The sequence below is a fragment of the Phaethon aethereus genome (genome assembly GCF_964289735.1).
Source record: "Phaethon aethereus genome assembly, chromosome: 2".
In the NCBI taxonomy this organism is placed as follows: domain Eukaryota; kingdom Metazoa; phylum Chordata; class Aves; order Phaethontiformes; family Phaethontidae; genus Phaethon; species Phaethon aethereus.
In genome coordinates, this window is record NC_138582.1 from 82074409 (window position 1) to 82092311 (window position 17903).

General features: G+C 45.8%; 1 protein-coding gene across 1 annotated transcript in view; it reads right to left on the bottom strand.

Annotated features, from left to right (window-relative positions):
* Positions 1-17903, bottom strand: part of CTNND2 (catenin delta 2) — a gene marked incomplete at both ends in the record, with an annotated part of 569531 nt that overhangs the window by 291569 nt on the left and 260059 nt on the right. The window contains one exon of the mRNA XM_081996266.1: positions 13424-13988. Coding sequence (XP_081852392.1) covers positions 13424-13988 — 565 coding nt within the window. The remainder of the gene's footprint in view (positions 1-13423; positions 13989-17903) is intronic.

Sequence of the window (17903 nt, forward strand, 5' to 3'; positions counted from 1 at the left end):
CTCATTGCATTTAAAATAAGAAAGTGAAAACATGGAGCTTTTATTAAATGTATACATAATCCATTTGAATACAACCTAACTAAAGAATTTAGTTATGCCTGTAAAAAAGTTTAGACCAGCAATTATCCACTTGTACAGTTATGTTTAATAGATTATCATAACATTATTCAAGCTGGTTTTAGGTTGTTCCCACTATGTATACATTGAGACCTCTGCTAAAACACTTAAAATAATCTCCTATTATTAAAATCATTCTAATCTAAAGCAATTCTAACAGGCTCACACTAAATAAAAGAAATAAAAGAAATGCTGAATGTAGAAACAAAGAAAAGGAATACTGTTAACACCATGATCATGAGGAGCTTAAGGACTTAGGCAAAGTTTATGCTGGAGTAATCATCATATCCCATAAAATAAAGTTTTCATTTTTAATTCATTATGCTTACTAACATAGTGACCAGTAGTACCCAACTTCCAAAATCTCAGAAAAATATCTTACGTAAATCCTTCCACAATAAGCAGCAAGCAAAAAAGGAAATGGATGGCTACAGATTTTTTCCCAGGAACTCATTTAAAGGGGAAAAAAAAAAGACAGACAAGAAAAGAAAAGAAAGAAAACCAGCACAACAGACTTTGCAATGTGCTATTAATCTCACAAATTCAGATTTGGGAATCTGAATTTGCTGCTCCTGAAAAGCATGGAAAGGAAAGGACCGTAAGCTGAAAGAGTCCCATCACTCAAGCAGACAGTCCATGCTAAAAAGAAACGACCATGACAAATGCTGCAAGAGACAAATGGTGACAGAAGGTCACCAGCAAAAGGAAAGCAGACCTAAGATAACAAACATAAAAAACGCGTTCACAGCAGTTTGCAATAAACCACTGGAAGGTTTCAGCTTCAAGAAGGGCTTTAATGGTACTTCCAGTTAGAAGGATGAGATGCATGTTAGACCAAAGGGTGACAAACACTTGAGGGATTCTGAACTGTCCCACAATTCATTCCTGGTTATTCATAAATGCAAATTGACATCATTTGCATGTCAAATGGATGCCTCACCTGTGACACCAACACTTCCATGACCATGTGGCTGGCTGAAGACATTTGCATCAAATTTTGCCTCATTTTACAAAAGCAGTCTGAAACCTACTGCAGACTGGAAAAAGCAGTGACAGGCAATCCATTAAAATCTTGACAAACTTCAGAAAAAAAAAAAAAAAGAGATTCTCAGCTAAGATAGTTAAATCTTGAATTCCCAGATTCACAAGATAGGATCTTAAGCAGGGCAGGACAAAAGTTAGACCACTTTGGGGAAGATTGCTCAGCTATGTTCAGCATCAGATTCAGATTTTTGCCAAAAGCAGCTCAAGGTGCAACACAGACAAGGATGACATGAGCTAGACCAACTTCAGACTGAAAAAAATGCAAAATTTTGACAAATAAGCCTTAAAAACTTTGAAGTTTAAGTCAGAGAACAGACAAAGCGCAATCATGGCTCAGGAGTTACTCTACCTTCAACAGGGCTACCAGTTTTAATTCTTTGAGGGAAAACTGAAGAGTACTAGTTCACAAAGATCCTCCAGTCAAACATTCACTGGTTAGTGAAAGCCCTGAAAGCAAAGTCTGCTGGTGAAAACAAGCCATTCATGAGGTACCTTTTGCCCTCACTCCCTCCTCAGTCAGACGCTACCATCTTAAAAGCTGCCAGGGACTCGAGGGATCTTGTCTTTGAAAAAAGGCTGGCAAATCCTTCAAATTACTTATTCTTACCAGGATTCAACAGTCTTGATGCATAACCTCCATTTACTAATAGCAGCTACGTAAGCTAGCAGCCTTTCCTCTGTTAAGAAAAGAGAGACACACACTACGTCAGCTCTGTGTACAACAGGCTTCTTAAATTTCTGTATCACCCAGGCAGATCAGTTCAGAAGAGAAGGGGGCTGAAAAGAGTCTCTTTCCCCTGCAAGGTCACAGTTATATGCAGTTCTTCAGATGAAGTCCTAACTGTAAGTAACACCCACAATTTTGCTTGTTATGTGATTAGGCCATGAAATATTCTATTATGTTCCTAATATAGGTGGCTGAGACATACTGTAGTCGAGCAGGTCACCCAGGTCCTTTCCTATTCTTGTTTTCGGCCAAAGATCCCTAATTTGTAACTAGCTATTAGGTGTATTATTAGCTTGGCTCCAATTCTATTCTTTCCCTCTGATCTGCAAAACTCCTTCCATACGCAGGATTTATCTTCCTCTCTTCAGAAAATGCCTCCTAATATTCTGGTATCAAAAAAAGTTTTTCTTACCGTATTTCAGGGTTTTGTGCCAAGATAATAAAGTGAAAAACTATTTTTCAAGTGGCCGAAAGAGTTCTCCTTGTGGGACTTCATTAGTAGCATCCTTCCTTTCCATTAATTGGATTTTCAAAATGACAAACTGACAGTGTTCCTTTGCCCAGGTCCTTGCCCAACTACACTCTTGCAAGTATATCCATCTTCTCTAGCTTAACTAAACATTTTCCAAGTGGCGCTGCAGCAAATGCGTGCCCGGAGCCCTGATGGGAAACAGACATCAGATGTAACCTAAGAAAAAGTCAGTAAGCAAGTTATTCCAGTACAATCTGGTTTTGGTGAACTCATGTTGCAAATTATCCCATTAACCATTTCATGTCTTGTATCATCCTTCCTACCAGCTTTTGTTGTGATGTCCAACAAGGCACTGTGATTAGCTGGTCTGCCATTTTTCTTTTACTCAGTCCTCCCTTTCTTCAGGGCATATTAGCCCCAAACACGCAAAAGGCATCCCCCTCTACTTCTCTGCCCCAAATAGCTGAAAGAGTCCAACTCGCCCTCGTTCGCAGATCACGCTCCCAGGACTTGGACACAAAGCCTTTGAAGAGCTTACAGAACCTTTTGGCGAGCGAACGTAGACACAACCACATCCCTGCCGAACCGGGATGCTGAGGGAAGGCGCGGGTTGGGGAAGGCCCTGGTGGAGAGGAGCCCTTTTGCTCTCCAGTTGCAGGAAATCTGCCCCGGTATCAGAGGGCCACAGCTCCTTCTCCATCCTTGCTTTCCTCCCAGGCAACACTCTTTAAACCCAGGGAGAGCTTTAGTCCTACGAGCAAAAGGTTTTGCCGCCTGAGCGGCACAGCTGGTTATCTGACAGAAGGGATGGGTCGCACCTGGTTGGAGGGGGAGGGTAAGGGGCCATAAGATATAGACATGCACTACGGAAGAGAGAAATACAGAAAAGCATATGCAAAAATTTCCTCAGAAAAGTGAGGGTTGCCTGAGATTTAAGACCACTTGTATTCAAACTGATACAGCACTTTTCTATTCTTCACTTACACACTACAAGTTGCAGCTCGATGTACTTATTAAAAATCTATGTCATCCAACTGGCAGCTTCATATGCCATGCCTTATAATTGCAAGATTAGTCATCGCTTGGCCCTTCTCATTTCAGCATATTAAATTCTGACTTTTGCTTCTACCCACTTGCGATAATACACAGTTCCATAAATTCGTTATCATTAGACAGTATCTCCCTGCCCTCTGCAACAGCACTTCTATAAAACCAAAAAGTATTCTGTCTGTTCTGGGCCCACACCTAGGTCATCTTCAAGTTTGACCCTACGATTACAGAAAAATTGCCTCATTTACCTCCCACGATCGCTCACAGAGAGAATTTGGTCCAGTGTAGTTTCTGGCAGCTGCCACTGACAGCTCATATACTTCACCTGTGAGCACTCTGCGTCTCAGCACGGGCAGCCACAGGCACCTCCCCACCCACGTTTTGGCCTTAAATAAAGGGAGCCTTCCTCACCTCCCCAGTTCACAATCTTCTTCCTGCCACAGGTAATCGCTTTAGTTTTGATCAGGGGCACCTGCACTGCTTTAAAGCTGGTGTGTGCACACAACAACCAGAAAGCTGTCAGATACCCCAACAAACGAATGCTTACGTTACCGATGAGCTGTGTGCTCCTCAGCTGCTCCATCTGCTGCTAACAGTTTGCGTGCCACAGCAACTGGAAAGGATGAAGTTTTCCTCAGCAGTAAAAATGAAAGGCACATTCTTGCTTCTTTTAAATACCTGAAGACCATGAGGGTCTCAAGATTTCTGTCGCTACATTTCCAGGCTACTGGATAAGGCCTTGCAATGGCGTTCCAGACCCCGGGGAAGCTACAGCTTCCACATGTGCTGCCTTTGCTCAGTGTGCAAGAGAGACAAACACAGCCCTCCCAATTTAGATCGTACAGCACCAGCAAACATTTTCACTGCCGCCACAAAAACCTATCAGAAATCTGAGTTGAAGGGGATCTTCCCTGCCTAATACTCCCTATCACATACAACAGCACACCCTTCTGCTCTGAACAAGTGAGTTCAAGGCCAAAGACATTTGGGAGGACCCCGAAACACGGTCCTGACAACTGAAGAGGACCACGGGTACTTGAGGACCGCATTCAGGCCTGAGGGCAAAGGAGTGGTAACAGGCACAGACAAGACTCAGTCTCATTAGCATGCCCTCAAGACCCAAACATGAGGACACATCATAGCTCATCAGGCCCCAGCCTCTTCCTGTAATCTCACACACTAAAAATAATACAAGTCAACATAAGCAAGACACGGGTATATGAACTGGAGTGCCAACAGTGGCTAAAAGTTAGGTTCCCAGAACATTGCTTTTTGACTTCATATGTCTCACTGGATTTCAGTAGCCAAGAAAAATTGACAAAAGAACTCCAGCTCCTCAGATTAACCATCTTTCTGCTACGGACACTAACTCTTCCCTGCTACCTTTTTGCCAGCTTAAACTCCTTCCTGTGTTTCTTTTCAGCAGGTATATAAGCACAGACTTTTTAAACTCTGCTGTGATGCTGAAGAAATTCCTTCCAGTGGCTTGCACACTTCCATTTGAATCCTGGCCTTCTTAGGTACCATGCTAAAGTTCAGGACCAAAGGCCAGAAACTGCCTGCTCAGTTGTGTGGTTACAAGCAACAGCACAGGCTTCAGTTATTGACCAGAAGCATATTTGCTGTTACATTCACCTAAAAGCACAGAAACAGCCACTGCCCGTTTCCCACGCCATTCAGTTAAAGTACACACAGCTTCACACCACTTGAATCTACTTTCAGCAATGCTGCAGACTGGTTTTCCTTGCCTGAGAGGTTGTTATTTTGCAGTATTATTTGATTTTATACCCTTCTAAAAGACTATTGGGAAGATCAATCAAACAATTTCCCATATCAAGAACAGCAAGCAAAGGGAGAGGTTATGGTCAGTATGAGAACAGGACCCAAGTTTAGACATTTGTAGTGTTTGCTCACACAGGAAGTCAAAGCTCAAGTTCATTAGCTCAAAGATATATCCACTTACATGTGGCCTCTGTATTTGGCTCTTGTTAATTACCCCTCTCCTACGAGCAAATTAATGTAAGCTAGATTTGAAAGATGTAGGAACAAAAATCATGGCAAGTGCAAGGTATTTCAAAGACATCCATCTTACTCCTTCTGCTTTATGACTGTAGACTGTCCATTTTGGATACCTTGTCCAAGTTGGAATTGAGCACCATTATACATGTTTCAGTTATAACAATTAAAAACATAATTATCACTGAATAAATAGGTAGAAGTAGAACTAGGGGCAAAGAAAAGCGAAGTGAACACTGCCTTCTGTATTTCTATCAGCTCCAAGACCAACATCAGTACTTCTAACCTCCAGGTTACAATGCAGAGACAAATAACTTAGTATCACAAAGATACCAAATTTTAAGTGTCTGATTAATATCTGAAATATTACTGGATACCTCAAAATCTTTTGTTTTGCTTTCTTGTCTGAAAGTCTCAAAACAAGCAAGAGTAGAAAGAGCAAAAAAATCCTAGGACTGCACTGTCTGTCCCAGAACAAAAGGGCATTAACAATGTTCTCATGTGTAAAGGCTCTGACAGCAGATAGAGGAATTTTCTAGCTAATGAACATAAAAAAAAAAACTTGGAAAAAGATCTATAGAGAACTATTCTGGTTAAAATTAATGAAGCAATTTTGTTCTCCCTATAAAAGAAATACTCACAGGATTCTGAAACAATACAAGAAAAACAGTTAAGGGAAACAACTGAGTGTCCTTTCTGTTATAATCAATCATGTTGATAGGCTAAGTCCCACAGCTTACCTTAAAGCCAAAAAATCCAAAGATTTTCCTTCCTCACCTGTCCAAAGAAGTACAACTGCATATCACACCTAGACTGTTTTATTAGCTCTGCCCTGGATCTCAGGTGGGGATTTTAAGGCACAGAGAACGTTTAACTCTGGGGTGATTTAGATCCATTTTGCCTGGGGGTTAACACTTTGCTTGTACCTTCCTTATCTATAATGCCCTGCCCAAAAGCTGAATGGTTGTCTGCATTTGCGAACGTTGGTGGGAATTTGGGTTCGATGCAATCTAAAAAGAGTATTTTATTTGCATAGAGTTTAAATGCCTCAAAGAGGCTAATTTTAACTCAAGGTAGAACCAACGCTGACTTCAATACTATCTAACTCTGCTAGGAGGTATTTCTCCCCCATGAAGAGGTAAGAAACAAGGGCGTGAATGCATGTATGCTCACAAGCAGTAATACAGCCATTCTAGCATAAATACGTAGTACAGCATGATTTACTGGAGAACTGTAACACTCACCCAGGTAATTTTCTGTAAAGACAGCAATGAACCAGTGATATATAGATGATCCAACATTTTCATGCAACTGAAAGGAAATCTAAATCCATGCTAGTGGTAATGAAGGAAGGCCAAGGCATGGCTGGAACTGAACTTGGCAATTGATGCAAAGAATAAGAAGGGCTTCTACAGGTATGTCAGCCAGAAAAGGAAGGTCAAAGAAAGTGTACCCCCCTTGATGAGCAAGGCTGGCAAACTGGTAACAAGAGATGAGAAGGAGGCTGAGGTACTCAATGACTTCTTTGACTCAGTCTTCACTGGCACTGTCTCTTCCCACACCTCTCAAGGGGATGGACTGCAAGACAGGGACTGGAGGAGCAAAGTCCCTCCCATGGTAAGAGAAGGTCAGGTTCGAGACCACCTGAGGAGCCTGAACATGCACAAGTCTATGGGACCTGATGAGTTGCATCCCAGAGTCCGGAGGGAATTGGCTGATGCAGTTGCCAAGCCACTCTCCATGATATTTGAAGTCCTGGCAGTCAGGTGAAGTCCCTGGAGACTGGGAAAAGGGAAACATTGCACCCATTTTTAAAAAAGGTGGCAAGGAGGACGCTGGGAACTACCGACCCATCAACCTCACCTTTGTGCCTGGGAATATCATGGAACAGATCCTCCTAGAAGCTATGCTAAGGCACATGGAGAGCAGGGAGTTGATTTGAGACAGCCAGCATGGCTCCACTAAGGGCAAGTCGTGCCTGACCAACCTAGTGGCCTTCTACGATGGAGTGACCATATCACTGTACAAGGGAAGAGCTAAGGATGTCATCTATCTGACTTCCGTAAGGTCTTTGACACGGTCCTCCCACAACACCCTTCTCTCTAAATTGGAGAGGTATGGATTTGATGGATGGATTGTTGGGTGGATGAGGAATTGGTTGGATGGTCACACCGAGAAGGTAGTGGTCAATGGCTCAATGTCCAGATGGAGATCGGTGACGAGCGGTGTCCCTCAGGGGTCCATATTGGGACCAGTACTCTTTAATATCTTCATCAATGACATAGACAGTCATATTGAGTGCACCCTCAGCAAGTTTTCAGATGACACCAAGCTGAGTGGTGCAGTTGACATAGCTGAGGAACAGGATGCCATCCAGAGGGACCTGGACAAGCTCAAGCCATGGGCCTGTGTGAACTTCACAAGCATCAACAAAGCCAAGTGCAGGGTCCTGCACCTGGGTTGGGGCAGCCTCTGGTACCAATATAGGCTGGAGGACGAAGGGATCGAGAGCAGTCCTGCTGAGAAGGACTTGGGGGTACTGGTGGATGAAAAGCTGGACATGAGCCAGCAATGTGCACTTGCAGCCCAGAAGGCCAACCACATCCCGGGCTGCATCCAAAGACATATGGCCAGCACGTGGAGGGAGGGGATTCTGCCCCTCTACTCCACTCTGGGGAGACCCCACCTGGAGTCCTGCGTACAGCTCTGGAACCCTCAGCACAGGAAAGACATGGACCTGCTGGAGCGGGTCCAGAGGAGGCCACACAAATGATCAGAGGGATGGAACATCTCTCCTGTGAGGACAGGCTGACAGACTTGGGGTTCTTCAGCCTGGAGAAGAGAAGGCTCCAGGACGACCTTATTGCAGCCTTCCAGTACTTAAAGGGGACTTCTAAGAAAGATGGGGACAGACTTTTTTAGCAGGGCCTGTTGCAATAAGACAAGGGGTAATGGTTTTAAACTGAAAGAAGGTAATTTTCGACAAAATACACGGAGGAAATTTTTCCCACTGAGGGTGGTGAAACACTGGCACATGTTGCCCAGAGAGGTGGCAGATGCCCCATCCCTGAAAACATTCCAGGTCAGGTTGGACAGGGCTCTGAGCAACCTGGTCTAGTTGAAGATGTCCCTGCTCACTGCAGCGGGTTGGAATAGATGACCTTAAAAGGTCCCTTCCAACCCACAAATTCTATGATTCTAATGTATATCCGTTATCCCATACAGTCACATAAACTGATCTGTTTCTGTGCCTGTATGATTGCACACTGAAATTCTAAAACGTGTCAACACTCACCATCAAGTAGGAGTCCTGCCATAAATCTCAACAGGAAAGTAGGGTTCAGCATGTCGTATGCAGTGAAATGCACGCAGAAGGAGAAAGGGCAAAAGAAGCTCCCCAGCAAAGAGGCAGAAGAGCAAGACAAGACCGATGAAGAAGCAGAAGGAACCAGTTAAGACCCTGATAAATTTAGACCTCTTTGCTCAATAAAGAGTGGAAAGCATATTTTACATATTAAGCCATGCCACATTGCTATAAACCAGGGTATTTTAATATTAATACTGCACAGGCATGCAAACAGTCTTACCTCAGAAAGGACAAATTCATTTTCTTTTTTATTTTATAGGGACCTGAAGGAAGATTCTGTTTGCAAACACGAGGCTGAGCAATGAAGTTTTCAGCAGCGGCACCAGGGCTGTCTGAGCAAAGCTGCCACTCTCGTTTCAGTGGAACATGTCACCACTACATGAAGAAGAGCTGCCTAATACTCTTTCCACCTAACATTATACAAAATTCTTTACACTAATACTCATTTCTTAAACCTAACCTTTTTATGTACAGCTGATGGAGCATGATGCAGTCTTAAAACGTATTTATTTTCTTTCTAGTTTTTTGTAATAAAGCAATGCATAAAATAACCTGCCATTGTCTTATGTACCCCTAGTCTTCCCTAAGCCTGGGTGAAGAGGCAGGAGTGGCTCTGCAACACCAGGGCTGCTCCCCTGTCACATAACCCTGTCACAAACTACCTAAACTACACCCTTTCACCACCTCCTCTCTCTTTGCTCCTAAGCAAACCCACTACTTCTTTAGTACCCTCTATCTGATTCCGGCCAGCAGGAGATGCTTCAGAGGACCGTGAAGAATGGGCACCCGTGCGATGACCTGCCTCCTGAAAGGGTTCTCCCACGTTTCTCCTGCTTGCTGTCCTACACACTCCTCCTTCCAAGCAGAACAGGCTGCTTTGGCGAGTTTGGCTTCCAGCAGCACTCCAGAGCTTGGTCGGGGAGTGGAAGCTGCAAGAAGTTATTTAAAAACTGTGCTTTCTGGATTCCGACTGCTGCTTGAACACAGTTGTGCACGCTTTGGAGCGGCGTTCGGAAAACTACTTCCAAAGCTGTAATTGCAGATCACAGCAACGAAGCAGCTGGACTAAGAATAAACATGGCAAGTGTACACTCACAAGAACCACTATATACACACGTACACACACACCCATACACGCACACCCTTGGCAATGGAAACAGTTCAAGTATAACTAGAGTAAAACCCATTTCATTTCTGAAGACGTTTCTAAGGTTACTTAGTTAAAACTGAGTCATTGCATGTTGTTGCATGTCTTACTTTAAATTCAGGATGTAGTCGAAGAACTGCCATTTTTATAATTTCAAGTTGTTTCATAATCAAGTTTGTAAGAAATTAATATAAATAATGCCATCTCTTCAATTAAGTCTTACACAGATTCAGTTTTTGGCAATCTGTGTTCGTATTGTACATTTTCAATTACAATTTTTAAAAAGTATTATCATATCTGAAGGTCTTCTCTTTTTGAGTACCCGGGTACTGATGTTGTTCGGTTTGTTTAGCTGAGACACAGTAGTATTCATGAACTAGATAGCTCCAGTACAAATTTCTAATATCATGCAAAAAAATTAAAACAAATGCAGTATTTGTATCCCCGGTAATTACTAAAAAGAATTATTTTTTTCTTCACAGCGAAAGATTACTTTGAGTAAATCATCCCTGTGATGACACCTACATACCAATGCAACTTCACATTAATCACAGTAGGCAAACCATCAATCAGTGCAATGTGACAACTATTCTCCACTCCTTTCAAAGAAAAAAAGCAAAACCCAGCCCATGTTTGGATGTTGAGAACAAGAAGCAAAAATCTCATTTATTGAACATTAGCTTTTCAAAATACAATTGGTTGCTCTCCTTCTCAATGGATTTGATTTCCAACCCAATGACTGGAAAACTCCTGCCCATAACATAACATACTTACAGATCAAATACCAAACCTCTTCTGAGCAAAAATGCCTATATAAAAAAAGAAAGAAGAAGAAAAAAAAAAAAAAAGAAGATTGCCTTAGCAGTACCTGTAACATCTCGTCCTGGCTAACCCTAAAGCGTACATTAATTTTAAGCCTCTGTGTAGTCCACTGACTTCAGTGAATCCAGTGAAAGTCTAGAAGATTAGTCATGCACTTAACACTGCTAGCAAACGTAATGCCGCGATGGCAGCAGGGAGGCCATGAGGAACATGCTACAGAATGGAAATGGAAAATAACAGGTGGGAACACACAATAGGAAACTTTTCCAAAAGAATGGATCATGTGGTAGAGCTCCTTTCAAGGATTACTTGAAAAGCAAGTCACTACTGTGGAAAAAAAACATGTTTACTAATGAACTGTTGCTTCCACTTCGATTTTTTTTTTTTAAAGTAGCAATACCATCTCTGCATGACTGCCACCTAATACTTATTCAAGTTACAGGATTTTCCGTTTGTCGTAAAGTAAGACACTGAGATTCGTTTGCATATCTTAAAAGCAAATCCCTATGAGATACAGTATACTCAGAAGCTTGTTATTTTTGTTCTGATGGGCACCACACTTGGAAAAGATCGTGTTGCTTTACCAATTTTTACAAACTGAATAACAAGTTCAAATGATCAATCACTATTCCACTCCTATACTAAAATCCACACTGAAAAACACCAGCCATTTCCTAAATGCATGTGTCTATAAGCCCTTCTTCCACTCAAGTCATAGCTCCATGACAAGCAACTCCTCCCAGCAGGTCCTAAAAAAGAGCCAGGGAAGGAAGTGCCTATGTTATGCAAGATGCAAAAAAAGTCTTATCAAAAGCTTTTATTTAAAAGCAGTCCAAGAAAATGAATGCCAGTTTCTTAACTTTCATTCAAATCAAAGCAGAAAGCCCCACTGGGAATGCCCTTACAACCACTATTGGCCAAAAAGCCCCCAAAAGTCCAAATCCATGTCGCAACTTGGGTCTAGCATAGGACGAACAGCTTCTATAGCACTGTAGCACTTCCCAATCATTGTGGTGGGCCCTACAGAGCAAGTTTTGACTAGGCTATCATCACAGATTTAATGCTGCAATGCTATAAAAGATGCCTTCTTCAAAAACAAAACCAAAACCCCAGTACAACACGAATTCCAATGGTAAAAGTACGTAAAGAGAAATATGAGGCTGTGCCTGTTAGAAACTTCCCAAAGCAAAGACTTCTATCCTAGAGCAAAGGTAAAGAAAAAAATCAGGGAAAAACTGACAGTTCACATGCACAGGTATGTAAGTTTTAGATTGAATTATCCTCTGACGCTGACAGTTCCCTCCATGCCTATTCAGGCTCAGACAACTCTTGCTATAGGATGAAGTTGCAAAACTCCCTAAAATACAAAGTCCGTGGCAACTCTACATTTCCATTTTACTTTACAAAGGCAGTATTTAATACCTGTGGCCAACAGCGTGCTGGACTACAGTGTGGAGAAGTTATACTAATATAGTTGCTAAATAAAACACTTTGTAATTTGAGACTGAATATTTGACAACAGGATTGATGCAAGTGTCCTGAGATCTCGATTTCGGCATCATTTAGGGATGCTATCTCTTAGCACTATTTTTGAAGTTCAGAATGTGTAATGTAAACAAACAAACAAAGTTTTCCCCACCCTTTAAATAGGGACGCCCCCCCCCCAAATAGTTCTTGCAAGGAGATATTTTAATGCTATATTATCAGTTAGTTTAATCTGTATGTTCAGACACGCTGGAATTATATAAGATGCCAACAACTGCTGGAGCAGGGGAAGGGAGGCAGGTGAGCAGAAAAGGGGCTAAGAAGAGATTTTAACTCCAGTAAGAAACTTGTGTACCTGCCTGATAAACACGGCCAAGCCTCTTCATGTATCCTATTTATCTTCAAATCTATTTATGTCACACGAGAACATATGAGCATAGCAGCTGTTACTATAGCAATGAAACTGGAAATTTTGAGCACAGAAAAAACCCCACCCCTGAAGGATGCTCAGTTTAGCAGAGGAATGGTTTAGAGCACAGCGCACCGGCATCTCGCTCCCAGCATCTGTTCAAAGTCTGCGGTTACAGGGACGTGTGACCCGCTGTGACAGTCCTCTTCCCTGAGGAGCACTCGGAGCCGCTACCCACTACTCGGCACAACTCGGTACCCCGCCAGGTCCTGCTAAGCGCCCCCCAAACTTGTCAAAGACCCCAGAACCGCCTGTGAACCCGGGGAAGAGCTATTTCTCAGCACACGGCTCGCCGTTTTTGAGGGCGGCAGAGGAAGGGTTCCTACACTGACACACTCCCCGCCCGGCCCATGGGTAAGAGGAGCCCGGCGCCCCACGCCCGCCCGGCTCCGGGAAGATGGGGACAGCCAGCAGAAGTGCGGGACTTTCTCAGACGGGCAAGCGGCCGGACGGCCTCTCCCCGCACACAACCCGCAGCTCTCCCGCCAACCGGCTTTCCGCCAAACCCGCCCCCCTCCCGGGCCAGCAGCCGTGCCACCCAGCCCCGGGAGAGGCCGTGGCCGGCGGGGCGCTGGGCCCTGGCGGGGCGGCCGCCTTTCCCCTTCCCTCGCCCCCCCCCCGCCCTCCGCGGGCGCGGCGGCACGGCGCATCCCTCCCCCCCCCCCGCCAAGCGCCGCAGAGCCAAGGCACTGCTGGCCGCGATTTACCTGCGAGGGAGCCGGGTCTCTGCAGGGTGGCGGTGGCGTACAGCTCCTGGGAGTGCTTGCTGTACTGATCGGCAGCGTGAACCAGCCGCTTGGTGGGCGACAGGGTGGCGTAAGTGCCGATGGTGGAGCTTAACTGGTGGATAGGAGAGGAGGAAATGTTAGACTGGACGGTGGGCGGGGAGGTCACTCGGATGGGGGACGGCGACAGTCCCGCCGAGGAGACGACGATGTTGATGGGCGAGCTGGTGCTGTAGGACTTGGCCAGGCGGCTGGGGGACTGCTTCGGGGAGGAGAGGCGCTGCGCGCCGGCGTAGGCGGCGCCCTCGGCGGCGGAGCCGGCCCGCGGCAGCTTGGTGGGGGAGCCGCCGGGCGGGGCGGGCAGCGGGGAGCTCACCCGCTGCGCCGGCAGCGTGGAGCTGGCGTAGTAGAGCGCGGCGGCGTGCTGGGGCTCGGGCAGGTGGAAGGCGCTGCCGTGGCTGGGCGCGAAGGGCTCCCGCGGCTGCGGGGCGGCGGGCGGCGGCGGCGGCTCCGGGCCGCCCGGGTGGGCGCCGCGGCCCCCCGGGCCCTGCTGCGGGAAGGAAAGGCAGAGGCGTCAGCGGGGGCGGAGGGGGGCGAGGGGGCTCGCTCACCGGAGGACCCCCCCGCCGCACGCAGCCCCCGACTCTGCCCTGACGCCGGGCCGGTGCCCAGCGCCCGGGGCGCGAACGGGCTCGTTAACCTGCTGGAGCGTGTCTGGCCGCTGGCGGAGACCCCGGCCGCGGGGTGGGCCGAGGGGCGCACTCGCTCCGCACCGCGGCCGCAGGCGGCTCCGGGGCCTTTCGCTCCGAAACGCTCTCAGGTGCCCGCGCTCTACCCAGTCAGGGGCGAGCCCGACGTTTAAATTAACTAATTAACATACTTAAGTAAATTAATGAAGCCTCACCCCCTACACCCTCCCAACTTTTACGCCGCGTGCGTGAGGAAGGGGCGTCTGAAGTCACGGCGCGGGGTGGCAGCCGGCCGCCTTCCCTACGGAAGAGCCACTGGTGTCCGCACGCGAAGAGGCACCGCGCCGGACGGACGCTGCCGCGACCGGCCCCCCTCCGGCGGCAGAATGGCGGCCCTCGCCTCGGCCCCGTCCTCGCCTGAAGGAGCGGAGGGTAGAAGTAACACCCGCAACGCGCGGGAAGCCCGGCTGGCCCACGCCGCCCCCCGCCCCGCCGCCAGCGCCCGGGGCGGCGCCTCTGACTTAGCGACGGGGCACGGGCGGGCGTCCGGGGCCGGGCCGCGTCCAGCGGGGAGGCGGCACCGGGGCGGCGGGAGCGGGCAGGGCAGCGCAGGGACCCCCTTAAGCCCACTAGTTCTCGGGGGGGGGGGGGGCGCAGGAGGGAGCGCCCTCGGCAGGTGCTGCCTGTCAGAGATTTCGGGTTTGCGCCCGAGGCGCGCCCGGCGCCGCGCAGGACGGGTCTGCACTGGGACGCCGGCGGCGCGCCCGTTTTCGCCAGGGACCTTCAGCTGGAGCGGTCACCGGTATCCGTAAAATCCTCCAAAAGCGCACCCCGGCGCGAGCGAGTGCTCGGCGCTCTGTTGGAAGACGCGCTCTTGCTTCAGGCACTGATTTTATATATATCTATACATATCTATGTATATATCTGGGTGGTTTTTTTTGGGTTCCCCCCCCAACCCCCGGGGATGCAGGGGATTCACTCGAAGCCTCAGAAAGCGCTCCAGATCCCGGGAGCGGGCAGTGCGGGGATGAATCGGTCCGACCGGCGCTTTGCCCGAACGCTCGCCCCTCTCGGCTACCCATTTCCTTTGCGAGAAAAGCCTTTAAAATGCGCATAATGACTTTTGTGACTCAAGTCAAAGAGGTGTGGTGCATGCGGACAGCGGCGTTGGATCACATTTAAGTTGCACTGGGGTTTTTCAGTAGCATCCTACCGGGGGGGGGGGGGCGGGCGCAAAACCAAAACCCCAAGTAAACAGAAGCACTGTGTGCCTGGCATGAAGCTTGATTTATTTTTGCTGGGATACCCAATAAAGGATTTGGTCAGGAACTTAGGACAAGATAAAACAACTCAGAAGAAAGAATAAATGAGGTTCAAAATGCCAGAAATGTGTACTTCTTCCTGTGTACACCCACTGGAAATTTTTCTGTCCTTTTCTGTTTTTACTTTTGGAGCCCTGCCCCTCATCTTAAGTGCTTTGCAGCTGGGGGAAGAATACGCATTTTTGTAGACACGGACAAGGAGCAAAGCTTTGGAGGAGCTGCTCCGGCTGCTTTGCTCCTGGTCGCCAGCAGCATGGAAGCTACCCGCACTCACAGGGGAGCACTGCCAGACCCTTGCTGGTTTCAGGAGGTTTTGTGCCCCAAAGAGCAATGACCTTATAGATAAATGTAATGTAAAATGTTCCCCCCTGAGCTGTCCTGTATGGCAAGTCCTGGCCGGGCAAGGGGATCACTGATGGCAGGAGCCGGCTCGCCATCGAGCTGGACTGCGAGTTGATGGTGGCCGCGAGTTACAAACACCAGAGCATCAAGTACGAGTCGTGCAATTTTCATACATGGCCAACAAGCTCAAGGTGCTCATTTGAAAGACTCCTAACAAAAACCAGGAACGTCATCTGGGAACATCAGTGAACTCTTAAAAGCTACTTTCATGTTTTCATACTTACCGTCCACTGCTTTAAACTGGCAAGAAGGGATAACCTGCAACTGAGTGTCCAATACTGATTTGACAGGACTACAGTTTTCATTTTCAAGGTTTAAACTGTACAGTAATAATTTTCATAAAACAGGCTGGCAAGATTTAAAACAACATGGACAGAGCAAGTTTTGCACGTGACGGAAGGTTATTTGAAACAGCTACGTTATCAATTGATACCTGTAAATAAATTTTACACTTTGGACTGTTGAGCTGCATAATACTAGATTTTGTAACAGTCAACATTGTTCCAAAACACAGTCTTCTGCAATGTTACCAGTGTGTTCTGCAACACACTGCTAATGCACTGGTGACTTAAGACAGTTTGTCATCAATCGTAAGGATTTAAGGAAGCACTGTCAACAGGTATACAAAATTTCTTTTTCTAATCTACGTTGTTCGATGTGTCAAGGATTTAGAGTAATTAATTTTGAGTAAACCAATATTATCCCATATTCCTAACGAATCTCTATAAAGCTGCAGGCATTCTGTAAGTACTAATTCAAACACCAAAAAAAGCCCACTTCACGATTGTTATACGGCAGAAGGTGTAGTGGCAGGACACAAGAATTAAATACTTAATTAAAAACGCAGTGTATATAGCAATTCCTAAAAAGCTAAGCGTTTGCTCTGTGAGAAGGAGAACTTATGGATGAACAGATTGCAATGAAGGCATTAGGATGCTGTATTTTCTAGGATGTGACTAATCTCGGATCCACCTTAAATTGATTGCGAGGTTCTCCTGTTTTTTCAAAGGGCCAAGTGTACAGTCACATTCTCCACTCGTGTTTTCAGAGGCAAACTGCGTTTTAGTTTCTCCCTGTGTTTCTCCCTGTCTGTTGCTTAAGACAACCATACAGACATGCCATTGTTCATCCTGCAATGTGACATTATACTTGATATGGCAGAATGAAATACAGTGGTATTTTTCCCTTATTTTTCCATTTATCCATTATTGTTGTCAACCTGATAATGAAACTGTGTTTAAACTAATAAACTGAGAGCAAATTTCCTTCCCAGTTGTTATATCCTCCTGCATCAATCTATTTCATAGATGTGAACAAAAGTCAAGGACTTTCTTACTACAGCCCTGCAAATATCTACTCTAAGACTGAGAGATTAAATTTTTCTGGTATCCCAAAGAAAGGAGCCTGATTTGCTTATTTGGCTTCAATATATGTATTCTGATAGATCCTTTTAAAAGCAGAAATGTAGGAAAAAACGTTGAGAAAATTAATACAGGTATGAAAAAATTTTCTTTCAAATTTAATCTTACTAGAAAGATCATTCTCTACTGATACAGGCAAAATGAGATCTGCAGAGCTCTCTACAGAAAATTACTGAGGGTCTCTGGTTAGGTTATAGCAGACTAGAGAACAGCCTGTTGTTTGCGTGCCATCATTCATGCATGTAATGCACTATATATCAGGACATTAGCTGCCCCCCCCCCCTTTTTTTTACGTTTCCAATTGAAAATTTAAATCAGAATTTTAACTGAAAAAGATTAAATGAAAGACTGTAATACAAGATTTCTGTTTCATGAAGTAGAATTCAGAGGGGCAAATAACTGTGTTGAATTATTTATTCTGCTGAAAATTTTTCATGGATAAGGAATTGCAAAATCCTAGATGGCTAGACATCAAGCTGCTAATTACTGAAACATCAGTATGTTGATTCTTGGAGATTGCTTCCAGAGGGAAAAACGGTAAGACCAGCAAAACCTGAACAGCAAAAGTCTCAGAGAACAAGATGATCATTGTGAATGTGTTAGCAGGTGCAGCAGATCTATTTGGTGT